Source organism: Hippopotamus amphibius, unplaced genomic scaffold, assembly GCF_030028045.1.
Source record: "Hippopotamus amphibius kiboko isolate mHipAmp2 unplaced genomic scaffold, mHipAmp2.hap2 scaffold_274, whole genome shotgun sequence".
Lineage (NCBI taxonomy): Eukaryota > Metazoa > Chordata > Mammalia > Artiodactyla > Hippopotamidae > Hippopotamus > Hippopotamus amphibius.
In genome coordinates this window covers 40,643-64,960 of record NW_026648393.1, presented here as the reverse complement: position 1 = coordinate 64,960, position 24,318 = coordinate 40,643, and the positions used below count along the sequence as shown (strand labels likewise).

At 37.8% G+C, this 24,318-nt stretch overlaps 1 protein-coding gene across 1 annotated transcript in view; it reads right to left on the bottom strand.

Moving 5' to 3' along the window:
• Positions 1 to 23,097, bottom strand: part of LOC130843322 (adhesion G protein-coupled receptor E2-like) — a gene marked incomplete at its 3' end in the record, with an annotated part of 50,942 nt that extends 27,845 nt beyond the window's left edge. Inside the window, exon 1 of the mRNA XM_057719749.1 lies at positions 23,070 to 23,097. Within this exon, the coding sequence (XP_057575732.1) occupies positions 23,070 to 23,097 (28 nt within the window). The remainder of the gene's footprint in view (positions 1 to 23,069) is intronic.
• Positions 23,098 to 24,318: the final 1,221 nt, after the last annotated feature.

Here is a 24,318-nt window from a genome sequence, read left to right as displayed (position 1 = left end):
AAGCTGTTAAGCTTGGGGGGTAATGTGTAATGCTGTCACTAATTTTTTTAATTTTATTCCTTTCTCTTTCTTTCTTTCTTTCTTTCTTTCTTTCTTTCTTTCTTTCTTTCTTTCTTTCTTTCTGGCTGTGGTGGGTTTTCCTTGCTGGGAACCGGCTTTCTCTAGTTGTGGCGAATGGGGGCTACTCTTTGTTGCAGTGTGAGGGTTTCTCATTGCAGTGGATTCTCTTGTTACAGAGCACTGGCTCTAGGCACATGGGCTTAGTAGTTGTGGCACACAGGCTCAGTAATTGTGGCTCATGGGCTTAGTTGCTCTGTAGCATGTGACATCTTCCCGGACCAGGGATTGAACCCATGTCCCCTGCATTGGCAGGTGGATTCTTAATCACTGCACCACCAGGGAAGTCCCAATGCAGCCATTAATATCTAATACACCCCATAACAGAATTCTCCTTGATGAGGCTCTAAATTATCTTCTCAGCCTTATCTTCCCCTCCACAGCAGTGTGTGCTCCTCTCACACCTGAGTGTTGGAAGGCCAGGACTTATCTTACCCTGCTCCTGCCTCAACAAGGCTCCAACTCCAGCCAAGAAATGATCCATCCTATGTATTGGACAACATGGGGAATATAGCCAATATTTTGTAATAACTGTCAGTGGACTGACTGGAACTTTCCAGAGTTTTATTGAAATTTTTTTTAATTTTTTTAACTGATGAACATAGTGCCCAGGAGCACAGCTGCAATGATGTATCTCTCTGCATTTCCTCTATTGACAAGCCTCTATTTTTGGAATTCATAACTCAACCACAGAAATAGCTTTGCATTAAAGCAAAAAAAAAAAAAAAGGAAATGATCCTTTCTAAGCCAAGCCTAAATGTCTGCTCTTTGATAAAGAAAAAAAGATTAGCAGATATGTAAGCCCAGTTTGGTCAGTCCTCCTCAGATACAGCTGCCTGGGCAAGGAGCCTGAGGTTGCCCACTTGCAGTGAGTCCCCAGTAAAATACAAGGAGAGGAAGGGAATGAGTAGAGGGACCGTGTGGCTAACTCAGCCCATGGGTCCCCCTAATTTAAGATCACCTGTGAAGTGGGCTGAATGGTGTATTAGTCAGCTAGGACTGCCATCACAAAATAGCAAAGACTGAGTGGCTTAAACAACACAAATGTATTTTCTCACGGTTCTAGAGGCCAGAAGTCCAAGATTAAGGTGACAGCAAGATTGGTTTCTGGTGAGAACTCTCTCCTTAGCCTGTAAATGGCCATCTTTGTGCTGTGTATTCATATGGCCCTTCCTCTAGGCACACACTCCAGGTGTGTCTTTCTCTTCCTATAAAGACACAAGTCCTATTAGATTAGGACATTACCCTTATAACCTCATTTACCTTTAATTATCTGCTTAAGGGCTGTATGTCCAATGATAGTTTTACTGGAGGCTAGGGCTTCAACATACGCATTTAAGGGCAACAAAATTTAGTCCATAACAGTAGTATCCTCTGAAAATGCATGCCTACTCCATCTCTGAATGAGATCCTATTCCAAAATAGGGCCTTTGTGTGCATAATTATTTAAGGTTCTCAGGAAAAAATCATCCTAGATTAACAAGGTGGGCCCTGGATCCAATGACTGGTGTCCTTATAAGAAGAAGGGAGGATGCAGTGAGACACAGAAAGACAGAAAAGGCCAAATGAAGACAGAGGCAGAGATTGAAATGATGCTATCTTACGACAAGTAACACCCAGGGCCACCAGATACTGGAAGAAGTAATGAAGGATTCTCTTCCAGAGTTTTCAGAGGACGTATAGACCTGCCAATACCTTGACTTCAGATTTCTGGTATGGAGCTGTGAGAAAAATTTGTTTTCTTTAAAACCACCAAGTTCGCTGTGCAGTGGAAGCTAACACAACATTGTAAAGCAACCATAAGCCAATAAAAAATTAACTAATTAATTAATTAAATGTTTTTTTTAAGGCACCAGGTTGGTGATAATTTGTTACACCAGCTGCAGAAAACTAATACTACCTACAACTTGGATCTGGATCTAGCATACAGGTTCTGGAGGCAGCCTGGTTCCATCCCTTACTGTGTGTCTTTAGGCAGGTTACAGAGCTTTTCTTTGCCTCAATTTTCTCATCCATAAAATTGGGATAATAACAACACTTACCCCACAAGGCTGATGTATGGATAAAAATGAGTAATATTCATAAACTACTTACTAGAGTAACTATTACATAGTATGTGCTCAATAACTGTTAGTAGCATTAATACATTCATATGGGTATTATGATTTGAAATCAGCTTTTCAGCCATCAATGAAATCAATTGTGATTGGATTTGTATCCAATAAAATATTCCAAATTTTTCCTTTCAAGATTGAAATATTTTGCAAGAGCCAATACATGGAAACAACCTAAATGCCCATCAACTGATGAATGGATAAAGTAGAAGAGGCACATATAAACAATGGAATATTACTCAGCCATAAAAAGGAATGAAATTGAGTTATTTGTAGTGAAGTGGATGGACCTACAGTCTGTCATACAGAGCAAAGTAAGCCAGAAAGAGAAAAATAAATACCATATGCTATTTCATATATATGGAATCTAAAACATGTGATATTGATGAACCCAGTGGCAGGGCAAGATTAAAGATGCAGATGTAGAGAATGGACTTGAGGACATGGGGGTGGGGGAGAAGGGGGGCAAAGGGGAAGCTGGGATGAAGTGAGAGAGTAGCATTGACATATATACACTACCAGGTGTAAAATAGCTATTGAGAAGCTGCTGCATAACACAGGGAGATCAACTCCATGATGGGTGATGACTTAGAAGGCTGGGACAGGGAAGGTGAGAAGGAGTCATGAGAGGGAAAGGATTTGGGGATATATGTGTAGATGCAGCTGATTCACTTTGTTCTATAAAAAAAATTGGCACAAGTGTGTAAAGCAATTATATTCCAATAAAGGGCTTACAAAAAATCAAAGAAAAAAGAAAGACTGAAATTCTAAGCTCTTCAGGCAATTTCTTTTCCCTTTTCTCATTATATCCTTCCCTAAAATGTGACACCCAGAGTAGGAAATATATGAGTTTTGGTAACATATATGTCATTTTATATTTTGGTTTATGTCATGGATTCTTGAGTGTATTATATGTAAATATCTACCTTTCCAAATCTGTGAAGGCAGTAACTTTGCTTTCTACTTCTTTTACCATCTGCATAACACGTAGGCCAATATTTTATATGCAGAAGTTGCCCAAGAAAAGTGGCCACTGGTCAGATGTTGCGTATCCCACAGCAGACTAATAAGAACTGAGGCTACATAAGTGATAAATGTTTCCTCACAATCAGCAAACAAATTAGAAAGCATGTACTGAGCACCTGCATACTCACCAGGCATCAGAGAGAAAAAAACAATAAAGACATGAAAGTTGACATCTCAGGACCTCCTCCTCCATTCTACACTAATGTACTTCAAATTATCCAGTGGCCCACAAAGAGCAACAGATTAACCACATCAGATCTTTGTTAACACGCTTGGGGAGGGAGAGGTCATAGTATTCTGGGATTTCATCCAAAGCAATAATCCCATGGGTAGAAAAATGAAAAATCCCATAGAAGCTCCAAGTCTTTCCCTTGACCAAAGTGCCATCCTCTTCTCTTCAAGAAGCTAATACAAGTAAAATCCTATTTTCCCCTTTATTCTTTTACTTCTCCAGATACTACAAAGCAAGTCAAGAAAAAAGCCAAAAAAACAAAAAAAAAGGAAAGGATTCTCAAACTGGATAAATAATTTCCATATCACATTTGGGGGGTATAAAACACATTCAATGGGGTGCATGAAGTGTGCAGATCATAAGTTCCCAGCTTGATGAATTTTTATGTGTTGTAAACCCATGTAACCAAGCAATCAAGACATAAAACATTTCCACTCCCCCAGAAAGCCCCCTCTACATCTTCCAGGTGATAATTCCCCAAAGTGGGCATAATTCTGACTTCTCTCACCTAAGATTACTTATTTCCTGTTCTTAAACATTCCCAAATAGTTTGCAATGAATCATACATATTGTTATAATCCTACCTTCCTGAATGAAATGGTAAATAGCTACTCCTCATGGTGCAGAAGCAACGAAGCTCAGTTGTAGAGAACTTTTGACTTTTGATTTTAAGTAAAAAAAAAAATTCCTATTTAAGTAAACCACGTGAGAATTCATATGTGTGGGTTCCCTAGACAAACTGGGAGGAAATATCTAGCATGAATGCTTTCTTCCTCATATTTTATTATCAGACCCACAGTTCTTCTTTTTACTCCTGGTATTACCAGTAAAAATACAGCCAGCTTACTTGGTGGTGGATCAGATTTCCTATTAATATAGGAGCAAAGGATGAGACTGGCCCCAACACCCCCCCCCCCCAATAAGGCAGTTTTGTGAATACTTCATTAAGCATTCCCACAACTCTTTAAAATTAGCAAAAATTTACTGGTATTCAAAGAGGAAATGTGTCTGATATCATGAACTAGCAGGGCCAAGAATCAGATTAAGCAAAGCCTCTGCTCTTTTGACTAAATTGCTATCTTGTCTAATTAATATAACCTGAGTGGATGCACAGAAATACAGAAAATGAAAAAGAAAATAACTGGAATAGAGAACCTAGCCTGCTGCCTGGAAATACACAGGGAAGGTCATCAAATATGGCATTAATTGTAAGATGAATCCTGAGGGATGGCTAGACAGTAGGCAGTGTGAGCTGAGGGAAAAGAGGATGGAGAATCTCAGAGGTGGGTATTCTACCAGATAAGTAACTGGGATCACGTGACTGCAATCCTTCAGGGCTTGGCTAGGAAATGTGAATTTCTTCTGGAGATCGGTAGAGAATCAGAAAGAATCTTGGTCAGGGGAAGGATGTTTCGAAGTTCAGAATCTATGGGAAGTGTGTATCTGTGCAGAGGGTAAGCTGGAGGTCAACACAACACCCAGACCACTCTACATTGGGGAACAAGATTCTAGTTGGCATCCACCCACAATTAGAAAACTCCCTGGGCAAGTCTATTCCTACAAAGAAATCAAACAAACTTCCAAACACCGAAGAAAAAAGGGTTTCTCTGTTAAGCTGTCAAAATTGGGATGATCATGAGGGCATCATCTGCATCTCTCCGGTCACTGGGTATGGATGTCAAGTAGCAGATTGATGTGGCAGAAACACAGCCTCAATGTGCCCTCTCTGGGGGATCATGGAATTGAAAGACTCCCAAAACCGGAAGTCAGGTATCTCCAGAGTCCCCAAGCTAGAAGTTCTGGATTCTGGACCTGGAAATGGAAGTCCATAGGTATAGTGATTCTGCCTCCATTGAAAGCTGTTCACCTTGGGATTCAGGAGTGCAGAGCACACTTGGGGAGACATGGATTAGGATTCTTGGGGTCTAAGCATGCCTGATGCCCAGCCTATGGTTCAGGATCTGGTGTTTTGGGAATTAAAGCAATAGGAATCAAAGTGTGGAGGGACCCAAATAAAAAATGTAAACTTGAAGTAGTCAGATAATCAATGGACTCTGAGGGACAAGGACGTAAAGTCTTGGGCAGACTGACCCTGCAACCCAGTGTTCTTCCAGTGCAGGGCATGGTCTCCTGAAGTATCTCATTATGGGAAAAACAAAACTCCAAATCAAGGGCTGTTCCCTCAGGCTGGCACTATATAGAACTGGTATAAAATCCCTGTGATGGGCACTAGTCCCCACCACCAGGAAGCCTACACAAGCCACTGGAGCAACCTCCCCACTGGGGACAGACAACAGAGTTAAGAAGAACAGTGACCCTGTAGCCTGAAAAAGAAAACCCTAAATACAGTAAGATGAACAAAAGGAGAACACAGAGAAAGATGCAGTGATGAAGGAACAAGGTAAAAACCCACAAGACCAAGCAAATGAAGAGCAGATAGGCGGTCTACCTGAAAAAGAATTCAGAATAATGATAGGAAAGATGATCCAAGGCCTCAGAAATAGTACAGAGGCACAGATGGAGCAAATGAAAGAAATGTTTAACAAGGAGCTAGAAGAACTAAAGAGCAAATAAATGGGGATGAACAACACAATAACTGAAATGAAAAATACTCTGGAAGGAATGAAGAGCAGAATACCTGAGAGAGAAGAACAGATAAGTGACCTGGAAGATAGAATGGTGGAAATAACTGACATGGACAATAAAGAGAAAAGAATGGAGGACAGTTTCAGAGATCTCTGGGACAACATTAAATGCACCAACATTAAAATTATAGGGTTCCCATAAGAAAAAGAGAAAATGAAAGGGCCTGAGAAAATATTGAAGTAAACTTTTGAAGAGATTATAGAGATTATAACTTCCCTAACATGAGAAAAGACCTGGTCAATCAAGTCCAGGAAGCACAGAGAGTACCATATAGGATAAACCCAAGGAGAAACACACCAAGGCACATACTAATCAAACTATCAAAAATTAAATAAAGAGAAAAATATTAAAGGCAGCAAAAGGAAAGCAACAAATAATATAAAGGGGAACCTCCATAAGTCTAACAGCTGATCTTTCAGCAGGAACTATACAAGCCAGAAGGGAGTGGAAGGATATACTTAAAATGATGAAAGGAAAAAACGACAACCAAAATGACTCTACCCAGCAAGGATCTCATTCAGATTTGAAAGAGAAGTTAAAAGTTTTACACACAAGCAACAACTAAGAGAATTCAGCACCACCAGACCAGCTTTACAACAAATGCTGATGGAATTTCTCTAGGCAGGAAACAAAAGTGAAGAAAACACTTACAAAAATAAACCCAAAACAATTAAGAAAATACATATCGATAATTACCTTAAATATGAATGGATTAAATGCTCCAACCAAGAGATACAAATGGCTGAATGGATACAAAAGCAAGACCCATACAAATGCCATCTGCAAGAGACACACTTCAGAACTACAGACACATGCAGACTGAGAGTAAGAGGATGGAAAAAGATATGCACATGGAAATCAAAAGAAAGCTGGGGTAGCAATACTCATATCAGACAAAATAGACTTTAAAATAAAGACTATTATAAGAGACAAGGAAGGACACTATATAATAATAAAGGGCTTGATCCAAGGAGAAGATATAACAATTGTAAATATCTATGCACCCAGCATAGGAGCACCTCAATACATAAGGCAAATGCTAAAAGCCACAAAAGGGGAAAAAATAGTAACACAATAATAGTAGGAGACTTTAACACCCCACTTACACCAATGGACAGATCATCCAAACAGAAATTAAATAAGGAGACAAAAGCTCTAAGTGACCCATTAGACAGATGGAATTAATTCATATTTATAGGACTTTCCATCCAAAAACAACAGAATACACTTTCTTCTCAAGTGCACATGGAACATTCTCCAGGATAGATCACATCTTAGGTCACAAATCAAGGCTCAATAAATTTAATAAAATTGAAATCATATCAAGCATATTTTCTGACCACAACACTATAAGACTAGATATCAATTACAGGAAGAAAACAAACAAACAAACAAACAAAAACAAAAGCAAACAAACAAAAAAAACCACGTTGGAGACGAAACAACACGCTACTAAATAATTAAGACATCGCTAAAGAAATCAAAGAGGAAATTAAAAAATAACTAGAAACAAATGAAAATGAAAACATGATGACCCAAAACCTATGGGATGCAGCAAAAGCAGTTCTAAGAGGGAAGTTCATTCCAATACAATCCTACGTCAACGAATGAGAAAAATTTCAAATAAGCAACCTAATCCTACTTCTAAAGCAATTAGAGAAAGAAGAACAAAGAGTCCCAACGTTAGCAGAAGGAAAGAAATCATAAAGATCAGATCAGAAATAAATGAAAAAGAAATGAAGGAAACAATAGCAAAGATCAAGAAAGCTAGAAGGTGCTTCATTGAGAAGATAAACAAAATTGAGAAGCCATTAGCCAGACCCTCTGGAAGAAAAAGGGAGAAGACTCATATTGACAGAATCAGAAAGGAAAAAGGAGAAGTAACAGCTGACACTGCAGAAATACGAAGGATCATGAGAGACTACTACAAACAACTATATGCCAATAAAATGGACAACCTGGAAGAAATGGACAAGTTCTTAGAAAAATACAAACTGTCAAGACTGAGCCAGGAAGAAATAGAAAATATGAGCAGACCAATCACAAGCACTGAAATTGAGATTGTCATTAAAAATCTCCCAACAAACAAAAGTCCAGGGCCAGATGGCTTCACAGGTGAATTGTATCATACATTTAGAGAAGACCTAAAACCTATCCTTCCAAGCTCTTCTGAAGAATAATAGAGGGAGGAACACTGCCAAACTCATTCTACCAAGCCACCATCACCTTCATACCAAAACCAGACAAAGATGTCACAAAAAAAGACAATTACAGGCCAATATTACTGTAGTACATAGATGCAAAAATCCTCAACAAAATACTAGCAAACAGAATCCAACAGCACATTAAAAGGATCATACACCTTGATCAAGTGGGGTTTATCCCAGGAAGGAATCATCAATATATGCAAATCAATCGATGTGATACATCATATTAACAAATGGAAGGATAAAAACCATATGATCACCTCAATAGATGCAGAAAAGGCTTTTGATAAAATTCAACACCATTTATGTTAAAAACTCACCAGCAAGGGGCATAGAGGGAAACTACCTCAACATAATAAAGGCCACATATGACAAACCCATAGCCAACATCATCCTCAATGGTGAAAAACTGAAATCATTTCCTCTAAGATCAGGAACAAGACAAGGGTGGCCACTCTCACCACTGTTATTGGGCATAATTTTAGACACAGCAATCAGGGAAGTAAAAGAGCAAAAGCAATCCAAATTGGAAAAGAAGAAGTAAAACTCTCACTGTTTGCAGATGACATGATTCTATATATAGAAAACACTAAAGATGCTACCATAAAACTGAGTTAATTACAGAATTTGGTAAACTAGCAGGATACAAAATGAGAGTTAATCACAGAATTTGGTAAACTAGCAGGATACAACATGAATGCACAGAAATCTCCTGCACTTCTATACACTAACAATGAAAAATCAGAAAGAGAAATTAAGGAAACACTCCCATTTACCACTGCAACAAAAAGAATAAAATACCTGAGAATAAACCTACTTAAGGAGGCAATAGACCTGTACACAGAAAATTAAAAGACACTGATGAAACAAATCAAAGACAACACAAACAGATGGAGAGATATACCATGTTTTTGAATTGGAAGAATTAACATTATGAAAATGACTATGCTACCCAAAATAATCTATAGAGTCAATGTAATACCTCTCAAATTACCAACGGAATTTCTCACAGAACTAGGACAATAAAATTATGTATATGGTAAAACAAAAGTCCCCAAATAGCAAAAGCAATCTTGAGAAGAAAAAACAGAGCTGGATGAATCAGACTCGCTGACTTCAGACTATACTACAAGGCTACACTAATCAAGACAGTATGGTACTGGCAAAAAAATAGAAATATAGATCAACAGAAGATGATAGAAAGCCCAGAGATAAGGTGCATATATGGGCAACTTATCTTCAACTAAGCAGGCAAGAATATACAATGAAGAAAAGGCAGCCTCTTCAATAAGTGGTGCAGGGGAAACTGGGCACCTACTTGTAAAAGAATTAAATTAAAACATTCCCTAACACCATACACAAAAATAAACTCAAAATGGATCAAAGATCATAGTGTAAGGCCAGACACTATAAAACTTTTAGAGGAAAACATAGGCAGAACACTATGATATATCAAAGCAAGATCCTTTTGACTCACCTCCTATCATAATAGAAATAAAATCAAAAATAAACAAATGGGACTTAATGAAACTTAAAAGCTTTTGCACAGCAAAAGAAACCATAAACAAGACAAGAAGAAAACACTCAGAATGGGAAAAAATATTTGCCAATGAAACAACTGAGAAAGGATTAAACTCCAAAATATAGAAGCAGCTCATGCAGCTTAATACCAAAAAAGCAAAAAACCCAATCCACAAAAGGGAGGAAGACCTAAATAGACATATCTCCATGGAAGACATGCAGATGGCTAACAAACACATGAAAAGATGCTCAACATCACTCGTCATTAGAGAAATGCAAATAAAAGCCACAATGAGGTATTACCTCACACCAGTCACAATGGCCATCATTAAAACATCTAGAAACAATAAATGCTGGAGAGGAAGTAGAGGAGAGGGAACACCCTGCACTGTTGGTGGGAATCTAAGTTGGTACAGCCACTATGGAAAACAGTTTGGAGGTTCCTTAAAAAAGTAAAAATGAAACTACCATACCACCCAGCAATCCCACTATTGGGCATACACCCAGAAAAAAAACATAATCCAAAAAGAAAAAATATATTTTATCACTCACCATGCACTGCACTAAATTAGGACAAATCCAGTTTCTAATTTCACAGAGCTTACATGTAAAAGAAAATTCTTTCTCAGCTAGAGTGAAACCAGAACCCCATGAATAAAGTCTCAAAGTCCTTACATTTTGTAAGCTGAGATGGCTAAAAAGGTGTATATAGAACTGCACATTTTTTAAGTTTTATACACATATATAATCGATTGTTTCATCCTCAGCATGTGATCTAGGCAAGATCTAAATCCAGAGAATTGCACCTACAAGAAATGTCCTATGGACTGCCACTGACCACATTTGTATCACTTTGAACAAAAACAAAAATGATTGTAGGTAATTATAACACATTAAAATCAAAATATCCATGAGTCCACCATGATGTTGAAAATATTAGCCAACAAATACAGAATATATGATAGGATTAGAAAATCATACTTATTCAATATCCAGGAACTGGCAACTAAAAACACCAGGGGAAATCGTTGTTCAAGAACAGTCTAGTCCCACAGTGTCAAAGAATCCCCTCAGAGACTACTGCTTATTTACAATGGTCAAAAGGTACACTTACAATATAGAGATTGGACAGTCCCTAGCTGAACTAATATCAAGCTTAATATCATTAGTAGTGGTCAGCCTGACATGATGTATATTCTGATGAGACATGAAGTTACAACAACCCATTGGTGCTAAAGAATTTGTGTCAAATTGGTCTAACCTAAATTTAATCTAGCCTCTAGACCAAGAGTTGGCAAACTATAACCTCCAGGTCAAATCCAGGAAGCTGCCTGCTTTTGTAAAAAAAACTATTATTGGATCATAGCCACACCCATTCACTGATTCATCGTCCACGGCTGCTTTCAGGCTACAATGTCAAGGATGTCATCTGCTTTGACTGCTTGTGAAAGAGACTTCAAGGCCACAAAGTCAAAAATATGTACTACCTGGCCCTTTCTAGGAAAAGCTTACAGGCACCTGTTCTTTCAGCCCTGACTTTCAGTATACATGAAATACAAGGGAAAGGCACACAACTTAAATGACATCAGGAGGAAACAATCAGGCAAATACAGAACATAGGGCATTCAACAAGCCCATTGGTTTGGACTCTTTTAAAGTCAATATCATTGTAAAAACTGACTAAGGCTATTCTAGACCAAAGTGACATAACAGTCAAACTCAATGTCAATTTTAGTAGGGCTCTTGTTCAGACACACAGCTATAAAAAAATATTTTGGAGACAATTGGGATAATTTGAATATGCATCATATATTTAAAGTTATTATGAATTCTTGATTTTCCTTAGTGTAATAATAGTACTGCAATTATGTACAGCATTTTCTTTAAATTCTTCAATATTTGAGGAAGACATATTTAAGGATGAATGTTACAATGTGTTCATTGAAAATCAACTATAAGCAAGAAAATACACACATTGAGAAATATTTTGTAATGTGGCAATATCTTAATAATTGTTGACTCAAGGTAGAGTCTATGTAAGATCTTATTTTTCATTATTCCAAATTCTTTCTGTGTTTAAAAGTTACAAATAAAAGCTATCATAAAAGTAAATAAATGTATCATTAGTTTTTAATTGCTTAAAAATATATACACCCATGAAGTTTTAGATGTACAAAAATGCCTTTTTCTACACAAAACTAATTTTGTAAATAGATATATTACAAATACATGAATTTGTTTGGCTATATGCTGATGCATTTAAAATCTAAAAATTAAAAATAAAACACAAGTGTTAAAACATTACCAGAAAATAAAGAGGACTTCCATGTCTGCCTAGGAAATAGAAAACTGAAAAAGGGCCACCCACAACTTAACAATGAGAAATATCCATACAAACTACAACAAGATTCATTCTCTTGGACCCATAGAGAGCTGAGGTAACAAACCACAAAGGAGCCTAAATTCTAAGAAAAGACAAGATAATCCACAGAACGATCATCAGGAACACTGGCTTACATATGGCAAAACAAAACAAAATTAAACAAAACCAAAAAGACTGATTTGACTGCCATAGAAACGCTTACAGGGAAATCATCTAAATATTGAAAATAATTGCTAAGGGCCAAGTGTGGGAAATCATAAGAATATAGAATATCTGAGGAAGTGGCAAGAATGTGGAGACATCCTCTCAGAGATGCAGCCACAATGGGCAGATCTACAGCTGAAAGTAAAACCCTCTGGAAAAACCACCCCACAGTAGGCACAAGATAACAAGGTAACAATAAAATAAATTGGAGGTAGAGTGCAGTGAATCCTAGCTAGATACATTCAACTTCCTCAAAAATAGCCTACTGAAAGAACAGATTGCTATTTCTGATAATAAATTAAATATGCTTCAGTGTCTGGAGTCGTACACACACTGTCCGACATTCAGCTGAAAATTATGAAACACAACCAAAAGCAAGAAAAGAACAACCATGAAGAAATCAATGGAACCAGATTTAAAGATAAACTAACAGACAGGAGATACTAAATAATTATGATAAATATTTTAAAGGCTCTAGAACAGTAGTTCTTACCTGGGGGACAATTTTGCCCCAGGGAACATTTGGCAAAGTCTGGAGACATCTTTCATGTCACAGTTGGTGGGGAGCCTACAGGCATGTACTGACTGAAAGCAAGGGGTTCTGCTCAACATTCTACAATGCACACAACAGCCCCAGCCACAAAGAACTATACAGTCCCTCAAATGTCACATGGTTCTGAAGTTGAGAAACTGGGCCCCATATCCCCTATACTATACAGACCCTAAAAGCAGGTGTCTTTCTTTTCTCCCTTACAAAAAGATTTGCTACAGAAACATGTAAAGTGTAAAGACAAAAAAAATTTTGAACAGGAAAATTCACTCTCTTTTGTTACCCCCAAGGTTGAGAAACCCTGTTCTACTGGGAAAAGTGGGCAATATGAACATACGGGAAATTACAAAAGAAAAGAGAAGCTAATATTTAACATTTCATAGATTACATTCTTTTACACAAAATCCAAAGACATTTGACTTAAATAGTCATACATTACAAATAATCTATACAGTTAAGTAAAAATATACAATACAAATTAAAAGTAATGTTTTCAGAGTTTTATGATGACTCTAAATTCAGTATTTTACAAAAAAATCTGGCCTCAATCCTTGGCAAAGTTGGGAAGTTCTTGCAATGCCACATGTTTGCTAATAATTGAAGTTTCTACAGTTTTGGGGGAGGATGCTTTGTCAGATGTAAGACATCAAAATTTTTCTCAGTTGGTCCTGTTTTCAATTAACTAGATACTTTCTAATTAAAAAGTGTTCTTACTTTGAAATTTGCAAGCCTCCATTCATACTGAATGGCAAAATAAATGGGGATATATATGTATGAATAAAAAACAATAAAATACATATATCTGTAGCATAGCTTCTATAAATACATGAAAATATCTCCCATATACAATACTGCATGTAAAACAAAACCAGCCTGAAACACAATATGCACATTATAACTGAGTTAATTCTTATAAGTCATAATGTATATTTTACAGTTGCAAAGTCAAGACCCTAAGCTTAGAGGCATTAACAAAAGGTTTCACAACTTCTTTTGTATTATCTCAGATGTTGCAACAAGAAGATATTACTACTAATATGATTTAAAGGTTGTAATTTTTGCCTTGGGTTTGTAAGGAAGAATACACATTTGAGTCATAATGTGTAAGATTTCTTCTGAGGGAACAGGGATTGAGACAGGGTTCAAGAAGAAATTTGGGAGAATCTTTCATTTCTAGTGAATTATTTAAAGTTACAACATAAGCACTTACTGCTTGTCTACTTCACAATAGATAATGTACATAATGAGATGTCTTCTACATGTTTGGACAAATAATTCAAATCTTATAACTACTCATTTTTGTTTTGACATGAAGATCAAACAGAAATACAGAAAACGTGTAATGTTGAAATTTATCAGGAAGAGCATTAGTCGGGATTACAGGCAGCTCTGCGGTACCAGCTTCCCCAAGCCTATTCTGTGTGCTTATAGGCAGTCACAGCTCTCAACTCAGTGTGGGGACCATGATGCTGTGCGTGGAGTGGAAACAGTAAAACAAGAGTATACGGAGGATCACCCTCTCCCTGCCCTTTAAGTTGAATACTCTCTTAAGACTTTCAACTTCTCCTGTCTCCCAACAAAGAAGCCCTGTGATTTGTACTTGATTGTGGGCCTTACTTTTTCATATCAGGGTCACAGCCCAAGGATTTCACAGACAGGTATGGGGTTTCTCCTCCTCCACTCTCAAAATCATGTCCATATATCTATCAAATGATCAAAAAGCATCCACCTCAAAGTTGCAATTCTTGTTTTAATACTAAAATATTTACTAAAAAGGATCAGCTAAACAAATCAGACTTCAATTATAGTAGGAAAATACATAGCTCTGGGGAGAAAAAATGAAGGAATATGTATTTAAAAAGGAATATTTTCATGTGAAAAAAACTAACCACAGAATCATACACATAGTTCGATACAAGTTTTCTGATATGTAAATACATAAATGCCTGTAGATAAACATTAAGAAAAATTAATGGCTATGTTGCAAAGTGTAAATCATGAATACCTTTGTAAACAGAAAAGAAAATGCATGTCCACCTGTGCCTCTGTGTTGAAGGAACCAGCTGTGGGATAGGGAAATTTTTTCCCATTTTGCTGCAAGCATACATTGTTTAAGTGCTTTAACGAAGAATATTCAAATCACAGTTTTGTGATTTAAAAAATCAAAATAAAATTCTAAGACATTATAAAAGAAAAAGACATTCATGTATAACATGGGGTTTATCCCTGGAATGCAAGGATTCTGCAATAAATGCAAATCAATCAATGTGATACATCATATTAACAAATTAAAGGATAAAAACCACATGATCATCTCAATAGATGCAGAAAAAGCTTTTGACAAAATTCAACACCCATTTATGATAAAACCTCTTCAGAAGGTGGACAGAGAGGGAACCTACCTCAACATAAAAAAGGACATATACAACAAACCCACAGCAAATAACATTCTCAATGGGGGAAAACTGGAAGCATTCCCTCTAAGATCAGGAACAAGACAAGGATGTCCATTCTCACCACTACTATTCAACACAGTTTTGGAAGTCCTTGCCACAGCAATCAGAGAAGAAAAAGAAATAAAAGGAATCCAAATAGCAAAAAAAGTAAAACTGATACTGTTTCAAAATGACATGATACTATAGATAGAAAATCCTAAAGATGCCACCAGAAACCAACTTGAGCTAATCAATGGATTTGGTAAAGTTGCAAGATACAAAATTAACACAGAAATCTCTTGCATTTCTATACACTAACAATGAAAGATCAGAAAGAGAAATTAAGGAAACAATCCCATTCACCATTGCAACAAAAAGAATAAAATACTTGGGAATAAACTGAACTAAGGAGGTAAAAGATCTGCATGCAGAAAACTATAAGACACTAATGAAAGAAATCAAAGATGACACAAACAGATGGAGAGATATACCATGTTCTTGGATTGGAAGAATCAACATTGTGAACATAACTATACTACCCAAAGCAAGCCACAGATTCAATGCAATACCTACCAAATTACCAATGGCATTTTTTACAGAACTAGAACAAAAAATCATAAAATTTTATGGAGACAAAAAAGATCCTGAATAGCCAAATCAATCTCCATGGGGAAAACCTGGAGCTGGAGGAATCAGACTCCCTGACTTCAGACTATAAAACAAAACCACAGTAATCAAGACAATATGGTACTGGCACAAAAACAGAAATATAGATCAATGGAATGGGATAAAAAGCCCACAGATCAACTATGGTCAACTAATCTATGACAAAGGAGGCAAGGATATACAATGGAGAAGAGGCAGCCTCTTCAATAAGTGGTGCTGGGAAAACTGGACAGCTACATGGAAGAGAATGAAATTAGAACACTCCCTAACACCATACACAAAAATAAACTAAAAATGGATTAAAGACCTAATGTAAGGCCAGACACTATAAAACTCCTAGGGGAAATCATACGAAGAACACTCTTTGACATAAATCACAACAAGATCTTTTTGGACCCACCTCCTAGAGTAATGGAAATAAAAACAAAAATAAATAAGTGGGACCTAATGAAACAAAATCTTCTGCATAGCACAGGAAACTATAAGCAAGACGAAAAGACAACCCTCAGAATGGGAGAAAATATTTGCAAACGAATCAACAGACAAAGGATTAATCTCCAAAATATGTAAACAGTTCATGCAGCTTAATATGTAAAAAACAAACAACCCAATCAAAAAATGGGCAGACCTAAACTGGCATTTCTCCAAAGAAGACATATGGATGGCCAAGATGCACATGAAACGATGCTCAACATCACTAATCATTAGGAAATGTAAATCAAAACTACAATGAGATATCACCTCACACCCATTACAATGGGCATCCTCAGAAAACCTACAAACAGTAAATGCTGGAGAGGGTGTGGAGAAAAGGGACGCTCTTGCACTGTTGGTGGGAATATAAATTGATACAGCCACTATGGAGAACAGTATGGAGGTTCCCTGAAACACCAAAAATAGAGTTTCCATATGACACAGCAATCCCACTACTGGGCATATACCCAGAGAAAGCTATAATTCAAAAAGACACATGCACCCCAATGTTCATTGCAGCACTATTTACAATAGTCAGGACATGGAAGCAACCTAAATTTCCATTAACAGATGAAAGGATAAAGAAGATGCGCTATACATATAAAATAGAATATTACTCAGCCATAAAAGGAACAAAATTGGGACATTTGGAGAGACATGCATGGACTTACAGATTGTCATACACAGTGAAGTGAGTCAGAAAGAGAAAGACAAATATCCTATATTAACACATATATGCACAATGTAGAAAAATGGTACAAATAAACCGGTCTGCAAGGCACAAATAGAGACACAGAAGGAGAGAACCAACATATGGACACCAAGTGGGGAAAGCAGGAGGGGCTGGGGTGAGATGAATTGGGAGATTGGAATTGCCATATATACATTATTAATAAGAAAAAATATATATGCAGTTTATTGTATGTCGATTGTATCTCAATACATGTTGTTAAAGAAAAAAAAGAAATTCAGATATATTAATAACGAACTATGTCTCACTTTAAAGTGTTCACCTCTAGAGGAGATTTCTTCTCTGGATTATGGGGCCAATTTACAATTTTGGGGTGTGTTTGTATCTTCCATACTAGTTACTCTGCCTGCAATCTCTCTCCCTGGAAACGATTCATTCTCCACAAAGCACACAATATCTTTCAGACGTGGAGGAAGGAGGAAGAAACAACACCTAGTCACCCCCAATATGCTAGCTTTACTTCACTGCTTGAAAATGTCTAGCTCCTTCCTCAATCAGACAGTACACAGTACTTTTCCAACATGCAAACCCCTAAACAGAAGGCCCTCCCCCCAAAACTATGAAATAATGCCACAAACAATGATGCCGCGTTCACCTCCTACCACATCTTTACAGTATTTCAGAGCTGAGAAATTCCGTTTATACTGAATTCAGTTTAAGCACTGGCTCAGCCAGTTGCCATTTATTCACCTTACAGAAATTATTTCATGCCATATGCCTTAGCTTCCTCATCTCAAAGCCCTCTCGTTATCTCCCCCAATTCTGTCTGGCATCACTCCATTTTCCCCTCTAGCTCTTCCACTCTCTTCTCACAGTCAGTCATCCACATTTTCTCACCAGGACACCGCTGCCATCTGGCTGATCAATTCAGGCCCACAACAGTTTCCCCTGTTCTCTGACTCTCTCCAGCTCCTTTCCAGGCTCTACATTCTTCCGATTTTTTCACATCTACCATGCACGGAAATCTTATCTCTTGGTTCTCACAATCCTCAACGCCCACACCTTGGGTCCTGAGTCCCTGACTCAGTGTTCATGGATTCCCTGACGCCCATGCAATCTCAGTTCCACTTAGTGCAGATCCACCGCTCTGGTTTCCATTTACAGGAAGTCGGAATGTCTGGTTCCCAGAATCCTCTTGTCACAAACTTCCGGTTTCCAGACTCTAAGGATACCAACTTCTGGCAATCAGTTACAAAGGACTGAATCCTAGCAAAGGTCATTGATATTCACCAGACCACAGGAAGTCTCTCCTCTAAAAGCCTCTGTAGTAGGGAGCTCAAGGAGAACACTGACCTCAAGATGTGCATTGCAGCTTTGAGGGAGGAAAACAGAAACCACTGAAATGAGCAAAATGGTTGAAAAAAGACACCATTAACAAAGCCTGAAGACAAGTTAAAATATTTGCAATATTAATAAGCAATGAATATCTATAATGTATGAAGAACTTCTAAAATTCAATATTAAGACTAACAAAATAGTAGAAACAGAAATTCATAGGTAATTATCAGAAAAATATAAGCAACTTGCTAAAAGTACATAGTAATCAAGAATATTGATATTCATACAAGGAGCTAATGTTGCCAAGTATTAGTTTGAAAAAATCTTCAGTATCGTAATCAAAACATTCAGTATTGATTAGACCAGGGTGAAATGGATATTCTCATATGGTTCTACCCTAAACAGATATAAACACTTTATTCAGCAATTTGTCACTAGCTATAAAAATTTAAGATGCACATACCCTAGGGCCCAGAAATCCCTCTTCTTTTAATACACTTTAAAGAAACAGTCTCTTATTCATAGAAAGATATTTATGAGAAGGTTTTTTGCAGTAAATTTGCAAAAATGGAAGACTAAGATATATGCAAACAATAAAAGGTACAACACCAAGAGTGGACCCTAATGTAAACTATGGACTTTGGGTGATTATGATGTCTCAATGTAGGCTCATCAAGTGTAACAAATGGACCACTCTGGGGAGGGTTGTTAATAATGGGGGAGGCTACACATGTGAGAGGGGGCAAGAAGATATGGAAAATCACTGTACCTTCCTCAATTTTGCTGTTTACCAAAAAATGCTCTTGAAATATTGGTCTTTAAAATTATATATAGCAGTTAGTCTGAGGCCCACACCTCTTGTGCCTTCCTACATTCTCTTTTTGTTTTTAAGCTCTCTATTGGAATATAATTGCTTTACACTGCTGTGCCAATTTCTGAGGTACACCAAAGTGAATCAGCTGAATTTATACATGAATCCCCACCCTCCCTCAACTCCCTCCCACCCTCCCTATCCTGGCCCATCATCGAGTTTATCTCCTTATGTTATGCAGGAACTTCCCACGAGCTATCTATTTTATGTTTGGTTGTGTATATATGTCAATGCTGCTCTCTCACTTCTTTCCCCTAAGTTGCCCCCTGAAACTATGACATTAACATGGTCTTTCTCATGTGGGTTCTGAGTCCACCAATAGGCTTGGAGAATCCTTCCAAAGGACTGTCATCCAATCCAAAACATAAGCCCTTTTATGGGTGCATATCCATAGCTATTCATTGCAATAAAAAATAGAAAATTACAAATAATCTATTGTGTAAGTAAAAATATGTAAAAGGAATGGTTTTTAGAGTTTTTGGAGAACTCCAAGTATCTGGCATTCAAGGAGAGGAGAGAAATGAAGCAGAAAAATAGTTGGAAAATGGCTAAAACTTCGCCAAATTTATTGAACGACAATTTACTGATTCCAGAAGCTCAGCAAACCCTAAACAAAATAAATGTAGAGAAAAGTACAACTAAGTATATGATAAATGAAATGCTGAAAACCAAAGATGAAGAGACAATCTTAAATGTAGCCCAAAAAAATGATATGTTACATACAGGGAAACAACATCATAAATTTCTCTCAACTTCCTATCAGAAAACATTGAACCTGGAAGACAGTGTAAACTTAGAGGGTAGTAGCAGTTGGAACACATGGATGCATCAAATCCAGGTGTGCTATCACATCCCGCAGGTCCAGCTTCAGGGGGACGGGATGATGATGTAGCCAGGGCTGTGAAGAGAGCTATTTACATATGAGCATTCTGTGTTATCCCATTCAACTTCTCTTCCTTCCTCTCAGACAGACCCGGAATTCTGGCCCTGATTGGAGGACTTACTTTGGCTTATAGGGTTTGGCAAACTACAGGTCATGGACTGGCTGCCTGTATTTGCAAACAAAGTTTTATTGGCACAGAGCCATGCCCATTCACTGATATATTGTCTATGGCTGCTTTTTTGCAGCAACCACAATGCTGAGTCATTGGGACAGAGACTGTAAGGTTCACAAAACTAAAACTATTTCCTGTCTGGGCTGTTATAGAAGATTTACTGACCTCTGGTACAGCACGGGAAGGATCTCAGAGAAGACACCTCATCCCCTTCCTTTATGAATGCTACTACCAGAAAATGAGTCCCTGACTCAGAGGTCCATGAAAATGTCAAATATGCAACTTATTCAAAATGTTCACTGCTACCAGACAACACAAATGTTCATTAATAGGAAGTAAATATGGTACAGCCATACTAGGGAATATTCCACAGTTGTGAAAAAGCTATATATGAAAAATAAATTCCAAATTATATACATAGTATGAACCCATTGCTATATCATATACATATACATATATATATCATATATATACATATATATGACTATATAGATAGATATAAAAGTGTAAACAGTAGTTATCTATAGAAAAAATGACTCTGTGAATGAGGGATGGGTCAGAAATGGCATGTGAGAAGAAACTAGATTTCTGTCTCTTTTAAATGGGTTACAACAAGAAAAAATATTATATACTTCTTGTGCAATTAAAAATATATTAAATCATTAAGTTACTAAAAGAAAGGAAAGAGACTCATATAGGTGGATAATTACTTCTGCCTATTGCTAATGATATTCATACCCTGACTTTTATGATTCTCACTCATACACAATGGCTGAATTTGTGAATAGAAAAATATTTTAATATTTTCCAGACTCCATTTTACTCAAGTCTCTCTCCACAAAAACAACAGCCTTCCAAAAGCATAACTAATTTTGTGGGAGAGGGATGTCACTTTCTTGTCTTAAAGCTTCAGCTTGCTTTGTGAGGCAGATGGCATAAAGTCCAAACTCCTTATCTTTTTCCCAGTATATGTCGATTCCTTCCAAATACCACTCCAAGCAGACCTTCCAAGTTCATCTCCTCCTTTCAGGCATTATCTCAGTATACTACCTTATTTTTAGCATTGAGACTGAAGTATATCTACACCTGGGAGCACATCCTGGCTCAGCTCCTTGCTAGCTGTGTGACCATGGACAAATTATTTCATAGCCTTAAGTCTCATTTTCTTCATCCCTGAAATGGGTATAAAAATTCTTTTGCTCATAGAGTTATTTGATATATGAAATGATCTATTTTCTGATTAAACAAATAGCAATTGATTTCTTATCACAAATCTGGCACTATGTTATGTGCTTGGCACTGGATATCCAATGGGCAGGAAAAATAGACATAGTTCTTACTCCTTAGAGCCAGGAATCTGGTGAAAGAGAAATCCATGTGTTAGCAATTGCACACTGAATGGACCTCTGTAACAATTGAGGCAACTGTTATGAATAAAATGAACATAATTTTTAAAATCTTTCCAAAGATAATCCTTGAGATGTTAGTTGGTATATAGATGGATGTTTTGTAAATATTTATAAACTTCAACTTCTTTTAGTGTATACTAAGGAAAAATTCATGACTGCCTAGGATGATGCTAAGTTTAAAAAAAATCTGAGAGTCAAAATAAAGATAAATGTGACAGCAGATATCAAGAATATCAAACATCATGATACTGTCAGAGGAGTGCCTGAAGTTGGAGATCATTGACTCAATCCAAAGGGTTTCACACCCCCAGTGGTTAGTTCTCAGTGACTAGTAGTTGTCATTAGTGGAAGCCTCCTAGACCAGCTCCAGGCCACGCATGCTCTTTGGCTTCAGAACAACATGCAAGGGATGAGAATCAAGTGTGCCCCATGGGGTACCACCTACCTGAGTGTGGAAGACAAGAAAGTCAAAGAACAGGAGAGGGTAACAGAGAAAATTGTGCATCAAGTCAACCATGATGTTCTCAGTGTGGAATTGCTGGCATTTTGTTTTTCTTTCTTCTTTCCATATATTTCCAAATGTTCTGTATTCTTCCTGGATTTCTTTAGAAATCAGAAATGCATCCTATGTTCTCTCTGAATAAGGCATCAATACTGTATTTCTAATCCAAACAATGGTTGCTCAAAGGCATTATATAGCACATCTGCCAATGGATGCGGGAGTGGAGAGGAGAGCTATGGGCACAGCTGCTCCTTTTCCTTCTCTTCTCTTGGAAGAGCTTCTAAGAATGGCCTCTTCATCTGGCTCTTCCAGCTTTTCCTCTCTTCTCACTACTTCTCACTTCTTTTCTCCACATCCCCCACCCCACTCTGTCCTGAAGGCACCACTGTCTCCTCCTACCTTTATCTTCCTACGCCTCCTGAAGCCTGCAGCCCCCCAGCCTACCCAAACCCCTTGCCCATTCCATCATTGTCCCATTTTCTCTCCCATTCCAATCTGCCTGATCCACTCATTTCCACCAATCCCAGAATCCCTCAGGCCCCAGATGCTAAAGAGCCTTCAGAACACTCTGACTCCATCCGAATGCCCATCTCCTATTTTCCTCCCTGGTCTGACCTATCTGCCCTACCTTGCACATTCTCTTCATACTCTCCCATATCCCTCTTCCAGCAGCAGCCTCTAAGCCCCTCACCTGGCCCCATGAGTCCTACTAGGTAACCACCCCCCTCAAGCCTTCTCATGTCTCCCCCAAACACTCCACCCCATATCAAAGTTACTATAATTCCTCCCCAAATCCTCACTCCTTTCCATTCTTCCAGGACCCTCATACTTCACTGCCTTCTTTTACAACCATATATTCCAGTTTCACATATTGTGCCCCTCCACCCACCCTAGGTGTGCCCAGTGGTTCCAGACACCTGAAAACCATAGGAGTTCTGTCCATCTTGGAGTGCAAGTGCAGATTCCTCAGAGTGCTCTGAGCTCTCCCAGTACAGGCAGCTCTCCTCAATTTCCCCAGACCTCCCCCACTTAACACTCTCCCCCCTCCTGCCCCCCCCCAGTTGCTGTACCACCTCCCCCTATTCAGCCCACCATCCTGAATCCCCATAATCCCTTTGAGTTCACCCTCCATTGCTGCATATACCCCTGTATCCTCTGTCCCTCCTGGTCTCTCTCACCCATCCTCTACTCCCTCCCTATGATTACAGTTACCCAAACATAGCCTCTCTCCAGCATCATGGTGCTCCCACTTTCTCCCCTGGCCCTCCACAGCACCTAGTGCCTCCATAGGACCCCCAATACCTAGCTTTCCAACACAACCCAATTCTTTTTAAAATTTTTATTGAAATATCGTTGATTTACAATGTTGTCTTGGTTTCGGGTGTACAGTAAAGTTATTCAGTTATACATATATATAAAGATATTTTCTTTTTTACATTCTCTTCAATGTTATAGGTTATAACAAGATATTGAGTATAGTTCCCTGTGCTATACAATAAGTCCTTGTTAGTTATCTATTTTATATATAGCAGTGTCGATATTTTAATCCCAAACTCCTAGTTATCCCTCTCCCCTCCACTTTGGTAACCATCAGTTTGTTTTCTATGTCTGTGAGTCTATTTCTCTTTTGTAAATAAGTTCATTTGTATCCTTTTTTTAAATTCCACATAGACAGTATCATATGATATTTGGCTTTCTCTGTCTGACTTACTTCATTCAGTATGATAATCTCAAGGTTCATCCATGCTGCTGCAAATGGCTTTATTTCATTCCTTTTTTATGGCTGGGTGATATTCCATTGTAAATATACCACATCTTTTTTATCCATTCATCTGTCTATGGACACTTAGGTTGCTTCCATGTCTTGGCTCTTTTAA